Source organism: Myotis myotis, unplaced genomic scaffold (assembly GCF_014108235.1).
Source record: "Myotis myotis isolate mMyoMyo1 unplaced genomic scaffold, mMyoMyo1.p scaffold_m19_p_17, whole genome shotgun sequence".
NCBI classification, from domain to species: domain Eukaryota; kingdom Metazoa; phylum Chordata; class Mammalia; order Chiroptera; family Vespertilionidae; genus Myotis; species Myotis myotis.
Genome location: NW_023416321.1, coordinates 38,969,660 through 38,982,119, shown reverse-complemented (window position 1 = coordinate 38,982,119; position 12,460 = coordinate 38,969,660). Strand labels below are relative to the sequence as shown.

The 12,460-nt window shown below is 47.8% G+C and overlaps 1 protein-coding gene across 1 annotated transcript in view; it reads right to left on the bottom strand.

Moving 5' to 3' along the window:
- Positions 1–10,768: 10,768 nt before the first annotated feature.
- The window catches only part of ITGAE (integrin subunit alpha E), a 61,547-nt gene continuing 59,855 nt past the window's right edge, over positions 10,769–12,460 (bottom strand). Inside the window, exons 30-31 of the mRNA XM_036341288.1 lie at positions 12,123–12,233; positions 10,769–11,175 (exon numbers count right to left, since the gene is read on the bottom strand). Of these exons, the coding sequence (XP_036197181.1) occupies positions 11,044–11,175; positions 12,123–12,233 (243 nt within the window). The 3' untranslated portion in view covers positions 10,769–11,043. The remainder of the gene's footprint in view (positions 11,176–12,122; positions 12,234–12,460) is intronic.

Genomic DNA, 12,460 nt, shown 5'->3' with positions numbered 1-12,460 from the left:
GCCTGCATCTCTGCACCCACCTGGGGCAGGTGGGCTGGGGTGGAGGCACCGGCAACCAAGGCCCAGGGTCATCTGCAGAGAGGGCCTCAGAGAGGGCCTGTGCCAGCCGTTTGAAACGTCCCCAAAGCACGAGCTAGACCTAGCCTAGGCTGCCAAGACTGCACCCTCATGGCCCTGATTAACTGAGGGAGTGGGGCAGGGATGAGGGAGGCCACCGCAGAGAGGGGGGCCCTGGGGAGCTCTCCCTTTGCGTGAGGAGCTGTGCGTGCTCATTTAATGCCTCCTGCCACCCAACCGGAACCCTGCCCCTCTCCCTAGCTTCCCCTACCCTCCCCCCCCCCCCCCCCACACACACACGTGCACGCACTGAGAGCTTCCTCTCCCTAGCCCGCCATGGGCTCTGGGAGTCGAAAGGAACCCTGAAGCCCACCAGGTATGGTCCTCTCTGGAAGGCAGAAGGCCTCCAGTTTCAGTGTAGATTGGAATCGTTTGGGAGGAAAATGCAGATTCCTGGGCCCTAATGTCTTTATTTGCTAAATAGGGCCTAGAAATCTGTATTTTGCTCTCAACTGACATTTTGGAAGCACAGATCCTTGTACCTTTTCATCTATTTCAACTCAAATGCCATTTCCCCCCAGTCACTTTCTATCTCATTATCGCTCCCTCAGAGCACGTCACATATGATCTCCTTTACCTGTTGACTCCCCACCCACCACTAAGCTCACATAGAGCTCCGGGAGGGCGGCCACCTCCCCTCCGGACACCTCTGCTTCCGTGCCCACTGCTGTGCCTGCCATACAATAGTTTAGGACGCATTTGTTGAGTGAACAAGCTCAGGCCCAACTCTTAAATAAGGGCAGGACTGGGAGCTGCCATCCATCCCTGTCATGACGAGGATTTTAGAAGCTGAGGTCATCCTGGACGAGAGGCTCGGGAACTGTCGCCAGACGCCCCTCCTCGCTCTCCTGCAGCCTCTTCCTCAGCCTCCCTCACATGGTTCTCCCGCACTGAGGAGTTGCAGCCTCAATGGAGTGACATGTATGAAGACGCCCCCAAGCTGAGCCTAGGGCGGACGGTGGCCTTTCAGGATCTTGCGGTCCGGCCTGGGGAAGAGCTCAGGCTGGGCCCCCGCGTTGCACGGGCAGCATGTACGATGGTGCCACATTGGGTGTCCGCTCCCCAAGGGAGTCCCAGGCTTGGCCGTCTATTCTGCTGGGGATCCCCCAGAGACCAGGCCTTCATTTTGCAGGTGGAGTAACTGAGGCCCCGGGCCACAGGGGAGAGCATATGACTAGCCCCAGTCCAGGGCACTCTCCCCTGTTCTTGCTGTGGCTTAAACCTTTACTGAGCACCTACTGTGTGCTGCTGGAGATGCTGAAAGGCCAGGCTCCCTGCCCTGTGGCTTGTTAACTGCCCCTCTGGCCTTAGAGAAGGGGCTCTCATTTGCCCTCAAGTGTAGGCAGCCCCTCCTGAACCACCCCAGGCTTTAGAGACCCATGAGGGGTGGCCAGAGGGAAAGCTGTTGTCAGGCTGGGCTAGATCCTCCTGGGCTCCCTCACAGCACAGCTTCTTAGACTACCAGGTCCAGATCCATTGCTGCATCATGATGTCAATTTACTGAGTTACAACCAACATATGGGGGGGGTGGGAGGGGGATGAGAGAGAGAAACATCAGGGTGCATTTAAGAAAGTGAGGGTGGTCATGGTTTTGTGAAACTTGTTTGATGTATGAGTGTGTACAGTGACATCATTATGTGGAATATATTTCTGTGGGTCATGGTCAAAGCAACATGAATAATACTTCTCACAAGTTGCAAACCCCCATATCTGCAATCTACTTCCACATGGCTGGGGCCAGCTCATCACCCCACAAGGTCAGGTCCAACATCCACTATACCCACAGGAGAAGGGGCGTTTGCTTTTACATTTGCATTATTTAAAGTCCAAGGAAGAGATGTTCCTAAAACCAAATGAGATAATTCCCCGTGAGAGAAAATTGCCAGCTGCTTTTGAGTGGTTTCTCCAGTTTCTACCTAACCCCCTCTCAGCAGTCTCAGAGCCCGAGGCACTGTCCAAGGGACCTTCCCCACCATTACCATGGCGAGCACTCATCAGTACTTACCACTTGCCAAGCACTGACTCATTCATTCATCACAGCCCTACGTGGCTGGTACAATTATCACCCTGATTTTCCCCTAAGAGGTTAGATGTGTCTGTGATCACACCACTGGTGAGCATCTGGCTCCCCAGCTAAGCAATCCTCTCTGTGCTCACTATGAGCACACTGCCTTAGTAACTTCTTTTAAAATGTTTTTATTGGTTTTAGAGAGAGTGGGAGAGAAACATCAATGTGAGAGAGAAATATCTATCTGCTGCACCCTGCGGGCCAAGGATCAAGCTCATAACCCAGGCATGTGCCTGACCAGGAATCAAACCGGTAACTTTTCGATTCATGGGATGATGCTCAAGCAACTGGGCCACTCCAGCCGGGCACAGTGCCTCAGTTTCCACGTCACCTAGCTGACTCACTCTGTGAACCCAGCCGGAGATGTAGCTGTCCCGTCCATTTCACTGGGTGGAAGGAGGCTGAGGTCATCTGAGAAGCTGGACTAGTAGGTTATAAGCCATCAGTCGGACATCCCCCAAGGGCTCCCATACTGCGAGAGGATACAGGCCGGGCTGAGGGACTCCACCCCCCCCCCCCCCAGTGCATGAATTTCATGCACCAGGCCTCTAGTTATGAAATAAACTTAGAAAGGGTGTTCCTCTCTTATCTGACTTGCTCCTAAGATTTGCCAACATTCTAAGTCTGTTGTTCTGTGTGGTTTGGATACACTTCGAGGGCCAACTAGGTGTGCTCTGGGTCCTGGGACAGTCCTAGGAAGAACCATGGTGGATCCTCCAGGGTCTCTACCCCTCCGCCCCCTCTAACGTGCTGCAGGTCTACTTGGGGGAAACAGACCCTGCTGCCTCTGACTCCAACCTTCCCCCCATACCATTCTGTTCGTTTTATTAATTTTATAGATTTCAAAGGAGGAAATATAGTGCAATGGGGTGAGCCTTTGGAGGCAGGAGAATCATAAGATCACTCCTTCAATCCCCACTCTCTAGGGCAGTGGTTCTCAACCTTCCTAATGCCACGACCCTTTAATACAGTTCCTCATGTTGTCGTGACCCCCAACCATAAAATTATTTTCATTGCTACTTCATAACTGTAATGTTGCTACTGTTATGAATCGTAATGTAAGTATCTGATATGCAGGATGTATTTAGGCGACTCCTGTGAAAGGGTCGTTCAACCCCCAAAAGGGTCACAACCCACAGGTTGAGAACCACTGCTCTAGGGGATGAGAGGAAGTTTCCAAGAGGGAACCTGTTGGTTATAGGATAATGGCCAATGGCATCGTTGTGTTTCCATAAGCAGCTTGGAGGTGGCACTTGGTCACCCTGCATCCTCCAAAGACACAGGAGTTCCTCCTTCAGCCCGTAAGGACTTCCCCTGGTACTAAAGCCTTTCCCTTAGCCTGAGAGCTAACAATTCAAAAAAGGTCCTCCAATAACTAAAGGAAGCAAAATGAAGGACACAGAAACCCCATAAATCCCATCAAATACTGTGGTTCTTGGGATAGAGGTTAAGATGTTACTGACACAGTGACTGTGCCTCTATTTCCACCTTAAAGGAGGGTTCGTGCAAGGCCTGGAGGGAGGAACTGAATCTGTTCCCGGCCACACAAGGAGACCATCACAGGCCTTCGAGGACCAGGCACAGAGCCGCACTCCTTCACAGTCCTAAGTATCCTGGGTGGCCCAGAGGGACAAGAGTGGGAAAGGCAAGGTGTGGAAAGGGTTTCACAAATTACCCTTTAATTTTTCTTCTGCTCTGGCAGTCCTGCTACGATAAACACATTCCATTAATAGACATTACTGGTCCACTTAAGAAGTAGCAGATGCATTATTAATGTCGTTTCGATACAGTCAACAGGAAAAAGAAAAGCTCCTCTCTGGGACGCATTCCCAAGCCCATCAAAGCACCCGTGACCCATCTTAATTGACGGGTTGTTACTCATTCCTTAGTTCTCGCTCCACCAGGGGAAAAACTACTGAGGTTGCAAACACTTGAAGAGTAAAGATTGCTTCTCCACTGGCCTCTGAAAAGGATAAAGATTCAAACTCAGGCCATCACACCCACAGAGTAGCAACCATGGACACCCCAGCGCAAGCTCACCTTGTTCTTCCTCCTGCTTCTTGTAGTTTCCTACCAGACCTCGTGAAATTCCTCCCACCCATCCCCTCCTCTCCACTCTCAAGTCCACAGGACTCTGGTGGTAATGAAACAAGAATGAGCAGGAAATCTCCACATAAACACTGCAAGTGGTGTGGCCATAATTCCTGTACACAGTTCTGTAGATGCTCATTTTCCATTGCAATTTCTGTTCCCCCCTGCCCTTCAGCCACATGCCCCGGAACACACACGTGGCTCAGAGCCTGGCTCACCAGCTTTATCACATCCTTCCCTTCCCAGCCTCCGTGCCTTTGCACCGGCTGGTCTCCCCTCAGCCCTTCATGGCTTCGAGGCTCAGCTTTCAGGGGTCTATCTCCATGAAAGCCTCCTGGGTCTCTTTTTCTAAATCTCTAAAGGACAGGATCTGTGTGATTTACAGTTACAGTTGGGTATGTTCTGACGGGTTGTTTAGGGCCATGAGGGCAGGAAAGGGCTTTACCACTCTGCCAAAGGACCCTGAAGCAGGCAGTCGGGGAAGCTTGTAGAATAAGAGGAGGGAGGGAGGAAAAGAGGACGGAGATAGGAAGGGGAAGGAGGAGAGGAAGGGAGGATGGATTGATTTCCGATCACCCTACCTCTGCCACTAGCCTGAGTATTTAAAGTGTCTGGGGTAGGGTGACTAAGCCTTTATTTTTGCGAGTATCCTATATAATAAAAGCCTAATATGCAAATTGACTAAAGGGGGGAGACCAGTAGATGGGGAGGCAGGACCAGCAAGCGGGTGGCACCAGGCCAGCCAAGGCGGGTGGCAGCAGGCAGAGGGAGGGGACGGCAATGTGGGGGGGAGAGGGGCAGCATGGGGAGTGGGGCCAGCCGCTCACCAGCCAGTGCTGTCCCGTGATAGGCCCACCAGTCACCTCCCACAGAGGGAGGCCAGACTGCGGCTTAGACCTGCTCCCAAGCTACACCGTCAGTCGGACATTCCCCAGGGGCTCCTGGACTGTGAGAGGGCGCAGGCCAGGCTGAGGGACCCCCCGCCCCAGTGCATGAAAATTTGTGCATTGGGCCTCTAGTATTCATATAAGATTTTAAGAGATAATTCTACCAGAGAATGAAGTTACATTTGTCACCTGAAGCAGCTTCTTAGTCACCAAGACTTCAAGCATAATCTCATAGCTAGCACCTCACAGGGTGTGCTCGTGCATCAGTCACCTCATGTGCTTGCCAAAAGAGTAGGTGCCCGGGCCAGGCCAGGCTTGAGCATCAGCATCCTTAGTGTGTGAGGCCAGGGAACCTGAAGAGCTCGGCTCCGCTCTGACTCTCCTGCCCAGCGAAGCCTGAGAACCACCACACTCCGTCAGCTCCGCCTTGCCCAGTGTGTAACACGGCTGCTGTGGAAAAGCCGTTAGACCTGGAGATCCAAAGACTTCCTACTGGAAGATGGCTCTGCCTTCTACCAAGCCCTGTGGCCTTGGCAAGTGGTTTCCTCCTCTATGAAACAGAGGGAATACTGCCCGCAGTGACCAAGATCTGCCACAAAAGTACAAAGTCCGGGCAGGACATATGCTTTTATTAAATGGACCTGAGTATGTACAGAAGGAAGTCTGTGAAGTTGGATGGAAAAAATGTTCCTTCTTTGGTTTACTGAAACTTAACATTTAACTGAAACTTAACATTTCCTCAATTAAAAGTGTAGGCAACAGTGTAGGATTAGCAGTACCTATACTTAACATCAATAGAAATTCAGGTATTTTCCCATCACCTTACAGGTAAATACCTCAAAACACACTTTAAGGTCATCATGATTTGAAAGCAGCATAGTTACTAGACCTGCTGCTTAGTGCAGTAATGAAGAAACACATGTATCTCCATATCATAATTTTTTTTAATATTCTGATCATTGTGTTCAATATAATTGGTTCTTTGTAAACTTCCATATATTTAAAAACAAGCTGATGGATGACTAGATGGGAAAATATGCGATAAAGCAAGCATAGTAAAATGTTAATGGAAGAAACCAGGTGGTGGGTAGACAGGTCTTCACCATAAAATTCGACTCTTCTGTATATTTGGACGTTTTCATAGCACAATGTTGGGAAATCATGAGAAGGGCTCCCTAGGCTTCACCAGACCACCAAAGGGGCCTATGGCACACACACGAGTTAGAAACCCCTCACTTAGAGGTACGAGTGGCCCTAACAAGCTAACCAGTCCACCAGGAGCCTTCATCCAGGAGGCAGAGGGCCCCAAGCCGCAGTGTGGAATTCCAGGAATTAGGCTGGTAGCCCTCTCCTAGGCGAGGAAAGCTAGCAGCACCCACATGGGCTGTTTTCTCCCTCCAACATTCCAACCTTAGTCACAGACCTCAGGGCTCTAGAGGAAAGATTCCCCAGGGTAGGATGCTAACCGGAGCCTAAGAACACCTGCCAGAGCTCTGGGCAGGGCTGCCCAGGCCTGGACAGAAACCACACCCACTGCTTCCTCATGCCCACCAGCACATCTGCCAGAATCCCCCATCCTGGAGGGCGCATCGCTCTCTGATTCTACTTAGGCCAAATCCCTTACTTGCCCAGAGGCTCTGAAGTTCAAAAGGAAAAATGCACTTCTACGCCAGATGACCCAGTTCAGAAAGAGCTGAGAAAAAGCCAAAGCCACATTTTAACTGGACAAGACAGAAAAAGTAAAGTCCCAAGCAAAAAAATTGTCATCTTATTTCATAGGAAGGTACACGGTCTCGCTGTCAATCAAAGCTATGATCACATACCCATTAAAAAACAAGCGAAGTGAAACGGAGGTCCCAGGACATGTTCTTGTGGCTGATACCTATCTTTTGTGGTTTGGTCCTTCTGGAAAGCTATTTGGCACAGCATAGCGATTACAAAAATACCTTTCAGTCCACTTTTGGAAAAAGCTGAAAGGGCTTCTTTACAAATGGTGAAGAGCTGTACAAATTTATTAATTCCCCATAGACATGTTAGCCCAAGATACTACCTCTCCCTATCCCACTCTCACCCATTTTTTTCTGAAATCATTCCTTGATAAAGGTCACAAATGGTAGAACATATGATCCTTAAAAAACCAAAATAAAAAAAGTGTTGTGTACGTATGTAGTGTGTGTGTGTGTGTGTGTGTGTGTGTATACTAGGGGCCTGATGCACGAAAATTCATGTACTGGGGGCGTGGGGGTCCCTCAGCCCGGCCTGCACCCTCTCGCAGTCCAGGACCTCTCAGGGGATGTCCACTGCCAGCTTAGGCCTGCTCCCCAGGGGATTGGGCCTCACCTGGCAGTCAGACATCCCTCTAGCAGTCCAGGAGCACTTGGGGAATATCCACTGACAGCTTAGGCCCACCAAGGAGCTGGCCTAAGCTGTCAGTTGGACATTCTTAGCACTGTGGAGGAGGTGGGAGAGGCTCCTGCCACCACAGCCATCAGCACGGCTTGTGGCTGAACAGAGCTCCTCCTGTGGAAGCGCACTGACTACCAGGGGGCAGCTCCTGTGTTGAGCGTCTTCCCCCTGGTGGTGAGTCTGTGTCATAGCAACCGGTTGTTCCCAATCATTCCACTATTGGGGTCAATTTGCACATTACCCTTTTATCATATAGGATACACATACACACACTTCAGTTAACTTGACTTTTTTTTAAATCCTCACCTCGTAGGACATGATTAGAGAGAGGAAGAGGGAGAGAGAGCAAGAGGGAGGGAGAAACTTCCCAAAGGGGCTAGGGCCAAGGGCAGGTTGTGAGGCAGACAGAGGAGGGTATGCAAAGCTCCCATTAAAGTCTGGCAGAGTAGCCAGGCCAATGTGACTCAGTGTTTGAGTGTTAACCTATGAACCAGGAGGTCATGGTTCGATTCCCAGTCTGGGCGTTTGCCTAGGTTGCAGGCTTGATCCCTAGTAGGGGTCATGCAGGAGGCAGCCAATCAATGCTTCTCTTTCATCATTGATGTTTCTCTCTCTTCCTTTCTCTTCCACCCTGAAATCAATAAAAACATATTTAAAAATTAGAATAGCCCTAGCCGGTTTGGCTCAGTGGATTGAGTGTTGGCCTGTGGAATGAAAGGTCCCAGGTTCGATTTTGGCGAAGGGCACGTGCCCGGTTGCGGGCTTGGTCCCCAGTAGGGGCCACACAGGAGGCAGCCAATCAGTGATTCTCTCTCATCATTGATGTTTCTATCTCTTCCTCCCTCTCTTAAATCAATAAAGAAATATATTTTTTTAAAAAAATAGAATACCCAGCCCTGACTGGCTTGGCTCAATGGTTAGAGAATCAGCCTGCAGACCAAAGGGTCTCTTCCCAGTCAAAGGCATATACCTGGGCTGCAAAGTTACAAATGAAAGCTGGTATCCAAAACAGAATACTAGTTATCATACTGATTAGATTAGCAAAATACTTAATCTGGTGGTGCTCAGGGCACAGAGTGGCACTTAAACATATTCTAAGTGGGAGTGTAAACTGGTAAAAACATTTTCAAGGTCAAGTTGCCATCATCTATCAAAATTGTAAATGCCCATAACCTTTGAGCCAGTAATTGCGCTAGGACTTAACCATCAATATACCTGAAAAGCATCTCAGCACACGTTTAAAGATGTTTATCACATCTTTTCTTTGTAATAAAAAAAAATAAATGAGAATAACCTAACTATCCACCTATAAGGCTTGTTACGTAAATTCTGACACATCCACTTATAACATAGAGTATATTATAGATCTGTTAAAAGAATGGGGTAGGTCTTCAGATGTTGCTACTTAAAGATGACTAAGTCCATTAGATGAAAAAAACTATGGGCAGAACACTATAAATAATCTAATCCCACTTGCACATTTAAAAAGTTTATGCTGATACACACAGAAATATTTTTTTTAAATGTCTGAAACTATTAACAGTGGTTGCTTTTGGAAAAAGAGATTAAAGTGGGAGAGGAAAGGGGAACTTTTCATTGTTTAGATACCTTTGTGCTGTTTTGAGTTTATTACTGGAATAAAAAAAAATTGTTCCTTCAATCGTGGTACTGATACAGGAACAAAGAGATCCATGAAACAAAACTTAATTTCTAGACTTCATATATGAGCATATATTGGAATTGCATAAATGATAACAGCAGAATCTCAAATCAGCAGTGAGCATTTTCAACAAATGATTAAAAACAAGTTGTTAATCATTTGGAAATAACAGATTCAAGGTTGTCAGAAACCACTCTAGGTATTTCAAGCAGAAAGAGATTTAACACAGAGAGCTAAGTTTCAAGTTTGTCGAAAGGGCTGGAAAATAAAAGGAGTGTCACCCAGAGGTCAGGGGTTGCAGGAAGCCACCACCATGGGAGCCCACGCTGTCATGCTGCTGCTCAGAGGCCTGTGCCCATCTGCTGCTGCCACTGCTTGCAGAACCAGGAGAAAGGCTTCCCCCATCTGCCCACTCCCAGTGGGTTCTCACTGGGAAAACCTGAACTAGAAACCCACTGCCAGGGAGTTCAGACGTTTAAAGCCTTCTGGGCCCTGTGATTCTGGGAGAACGTGGATAAGCAGAGGAAGTGGATAGGTACTTCAGTAAGTGATGCTGTGAAATCACTTATGCTTCTGGGAAAAACATACTCGGGTTAAATCCTCAATTCACACCTTATAAACTCATAGATGTCAGAAAAAAAGTTAAAATTTAAAAGGAATAATAATGAAATCATCTCAATTAGACAAAGAAGACTAGTGAGGGTCATACAAATTACTTTCTACATTATATACTTCTGCACTGTTTACATTTTTGCAATAATTTTATAATTCATGAAAACAATGTTTTTAGAAGTGGAAAAATGTGGTCAAGCTTTAACAGCCATAACAATAAAATAAGCTACTAAGAGCAAGGCTAGCCTATAATCACGGCCTAATCTCTGTGCCCCCACCCTCTCCCAGGCCAGGTTCCATCCCCTGTGGACCAGTGCTTTCTTCTGGTGACAGTATTTACTAAGGAATGAAGTCTCTCTGAGCAATTCCCTAAGTAGGAAGCCAGGTAAAGGATTGGCCATGTTAGTAAATAGACATGTTCATACATACAATAAAAATGAAGCTACAGCCCTAACCGGTTTGGCTCAGTGGATAGAGCGTCAGCCTGTGGACTGAAGGGTCCCAGGTTCGATTCCGGTCAAGGGCATGTACCTTGGTTTCGGGCACATCCTCAGTAGGGGGTGTGCAGGAGGCAGCTGATCAATGTTTCTCTCTCATCGATGTTTCTAACTCTCTATCCCTCTCTCTTCCTCTCTGTAAAAAATTAATAAAATATATTTTTTTAAAAATGAAGCTACAGAATAAAATCCTAGTCTTGTCTTTGCCTCTCCTCCTAGTGCCTGTTTTGATGACTTTTGTTTTTATACTTTTTCATTTGTTCTGGGAGGCTTTTTGTGGCCTGAATTGAAATAACAGGCAAGAGCTGAGGATGTTGAAATACCAGACTAGGAACCGCTTTCAACCACTGTCCCTGCAGGATAAACTTCATAGGACACGATTTTGGAGATATCAACAGTAATGACGAGAAAAATGCATTTTTACACAAAGTTGAGAAATGCTATATAATTTCTTGGGAGGAAAAAAGAATTCAAAATATATTATATGTGTATATTCAAAACGCTTTTGTAAAGAAAACAGTTTAACACCAAACAGTTAAATAAACACCAAATCTTTCCCAAGTTCATTTTTGCACATGCACAGGCACTCTTGAGACGATGTATTATTGAAAAACAATATTGTATTGACAATTTATCAGATTCTGCCCTGCACCCTCCTACAAGACCAGGTCATCCGTACGACACCAAGTCTCCAGGAGTTGAGCACTAGCTGACATTCTCTCCCAGTGGACGAGAAGGCTGGTCCTCACCTTCTGTGAGCTGATTCTCTGATTTCAGCTGGGCCTTCCTTATGCTCTCCAAGTTCAGTTGTCGGTATTTTCTTTTAAAAAAGCCACACTAAAACAAAGGGGGAAAGCCCAATTTCAGACCGAAGATACCCATCTGCCCCAGAAAACCATTTACCTGGTTGTTGCCAAAAGAGCCCCCACACTCCTTGGCTTCTCAGGCTCCCCTGAATCTCTCCCAGTTCCCAGTCTGCCAAGAGCGTCCTAAATGCTGCCTTTCCACAGCCTTCCTGGTGCTCACTCCCCAGTCAGAAGTGACTTTTGACCTTTCCCTGAAACCACGGAGCTCTTTAACCTTTTTAACTTTTAATTGTGCAAAGTATTACAGTTTGGGCTGTGCTGGATCTTATTTTGTAAAAGTGCTCAGCCCACTATGCTGAGGCTAGGTGATCAAGTACAGTGCCCACAGCAAGAAACGCACCATCTAGTAGAACGAGAAGTCACTGACACACAGTGCCACTTCTGGGGTCCCAGCCGGGAGCTCACAGGAAAAGCTCCACCTCAGCTCAGAGGACTCCGGAGTCCCTCCCTGGGCTGGGTTTTAAGGGAAGAGTGTGAGCACGGTGAAACCGTGAAAAACAGCCTGGGGGTGGGGTGGACAGCTTAACTGCCAGCACAAAGACACAAGCCTATTTAGTTCAACTCTGGAGAAAAAAGCAAGACTTAGGGTGAGCGGGTAGAAGCCGGGGAGTGAGAATCCTGAACAGCAGATAAAGTTTGAATATTAAAAGAGGGGAAGGGAAGGGAAGGGAAGGGAAGGATTTAAACAGGGAACCACCACCAATCTGTTTCAGGAAAATCTCTCTTTACTCCAATAGTTCAATTCGGTTTGTATTTTTTTCAGACAGAAACTGTCTCACTCATTTGCCTACAGATGTGTGTTGGAAGGAAGAGGGTAAAGGGGCCACACAGCCAGGCAGCTGTTCTAAGTCAGGGGCTGGCTGTCCCCGAAAGTACTGCGCCCAACCCCAGGGCCTGTATAAACACGATAGAACTGACCTTGAATAGCACGACTATAATCACTATCAAAACCAGAAAGCCAGCGACACTGCTTCCGATGATGAGAGGCAAAGGAAGGTACCCCTCCTCTTTCAGGAAGATGACCATGATCTAGAACAAGACAAAGTTGTATCAGGTCAAGCAAATGAGAAAAAGTGCCACACATTATTTTAAGGAGCAAAATATGAGTAGAAGCTTACAGTGCTGGGATAGGAAACCTGAACTACGCCCTAGCCGGTTTGGCTCAGGGGATAGAGTGACAACCTGCAGACAGAAGGGTCCCGGGTTCGATTCCGGTCAAGGGCACGTATCTTGGTTGCAGCGTCCTCCCCACCCCA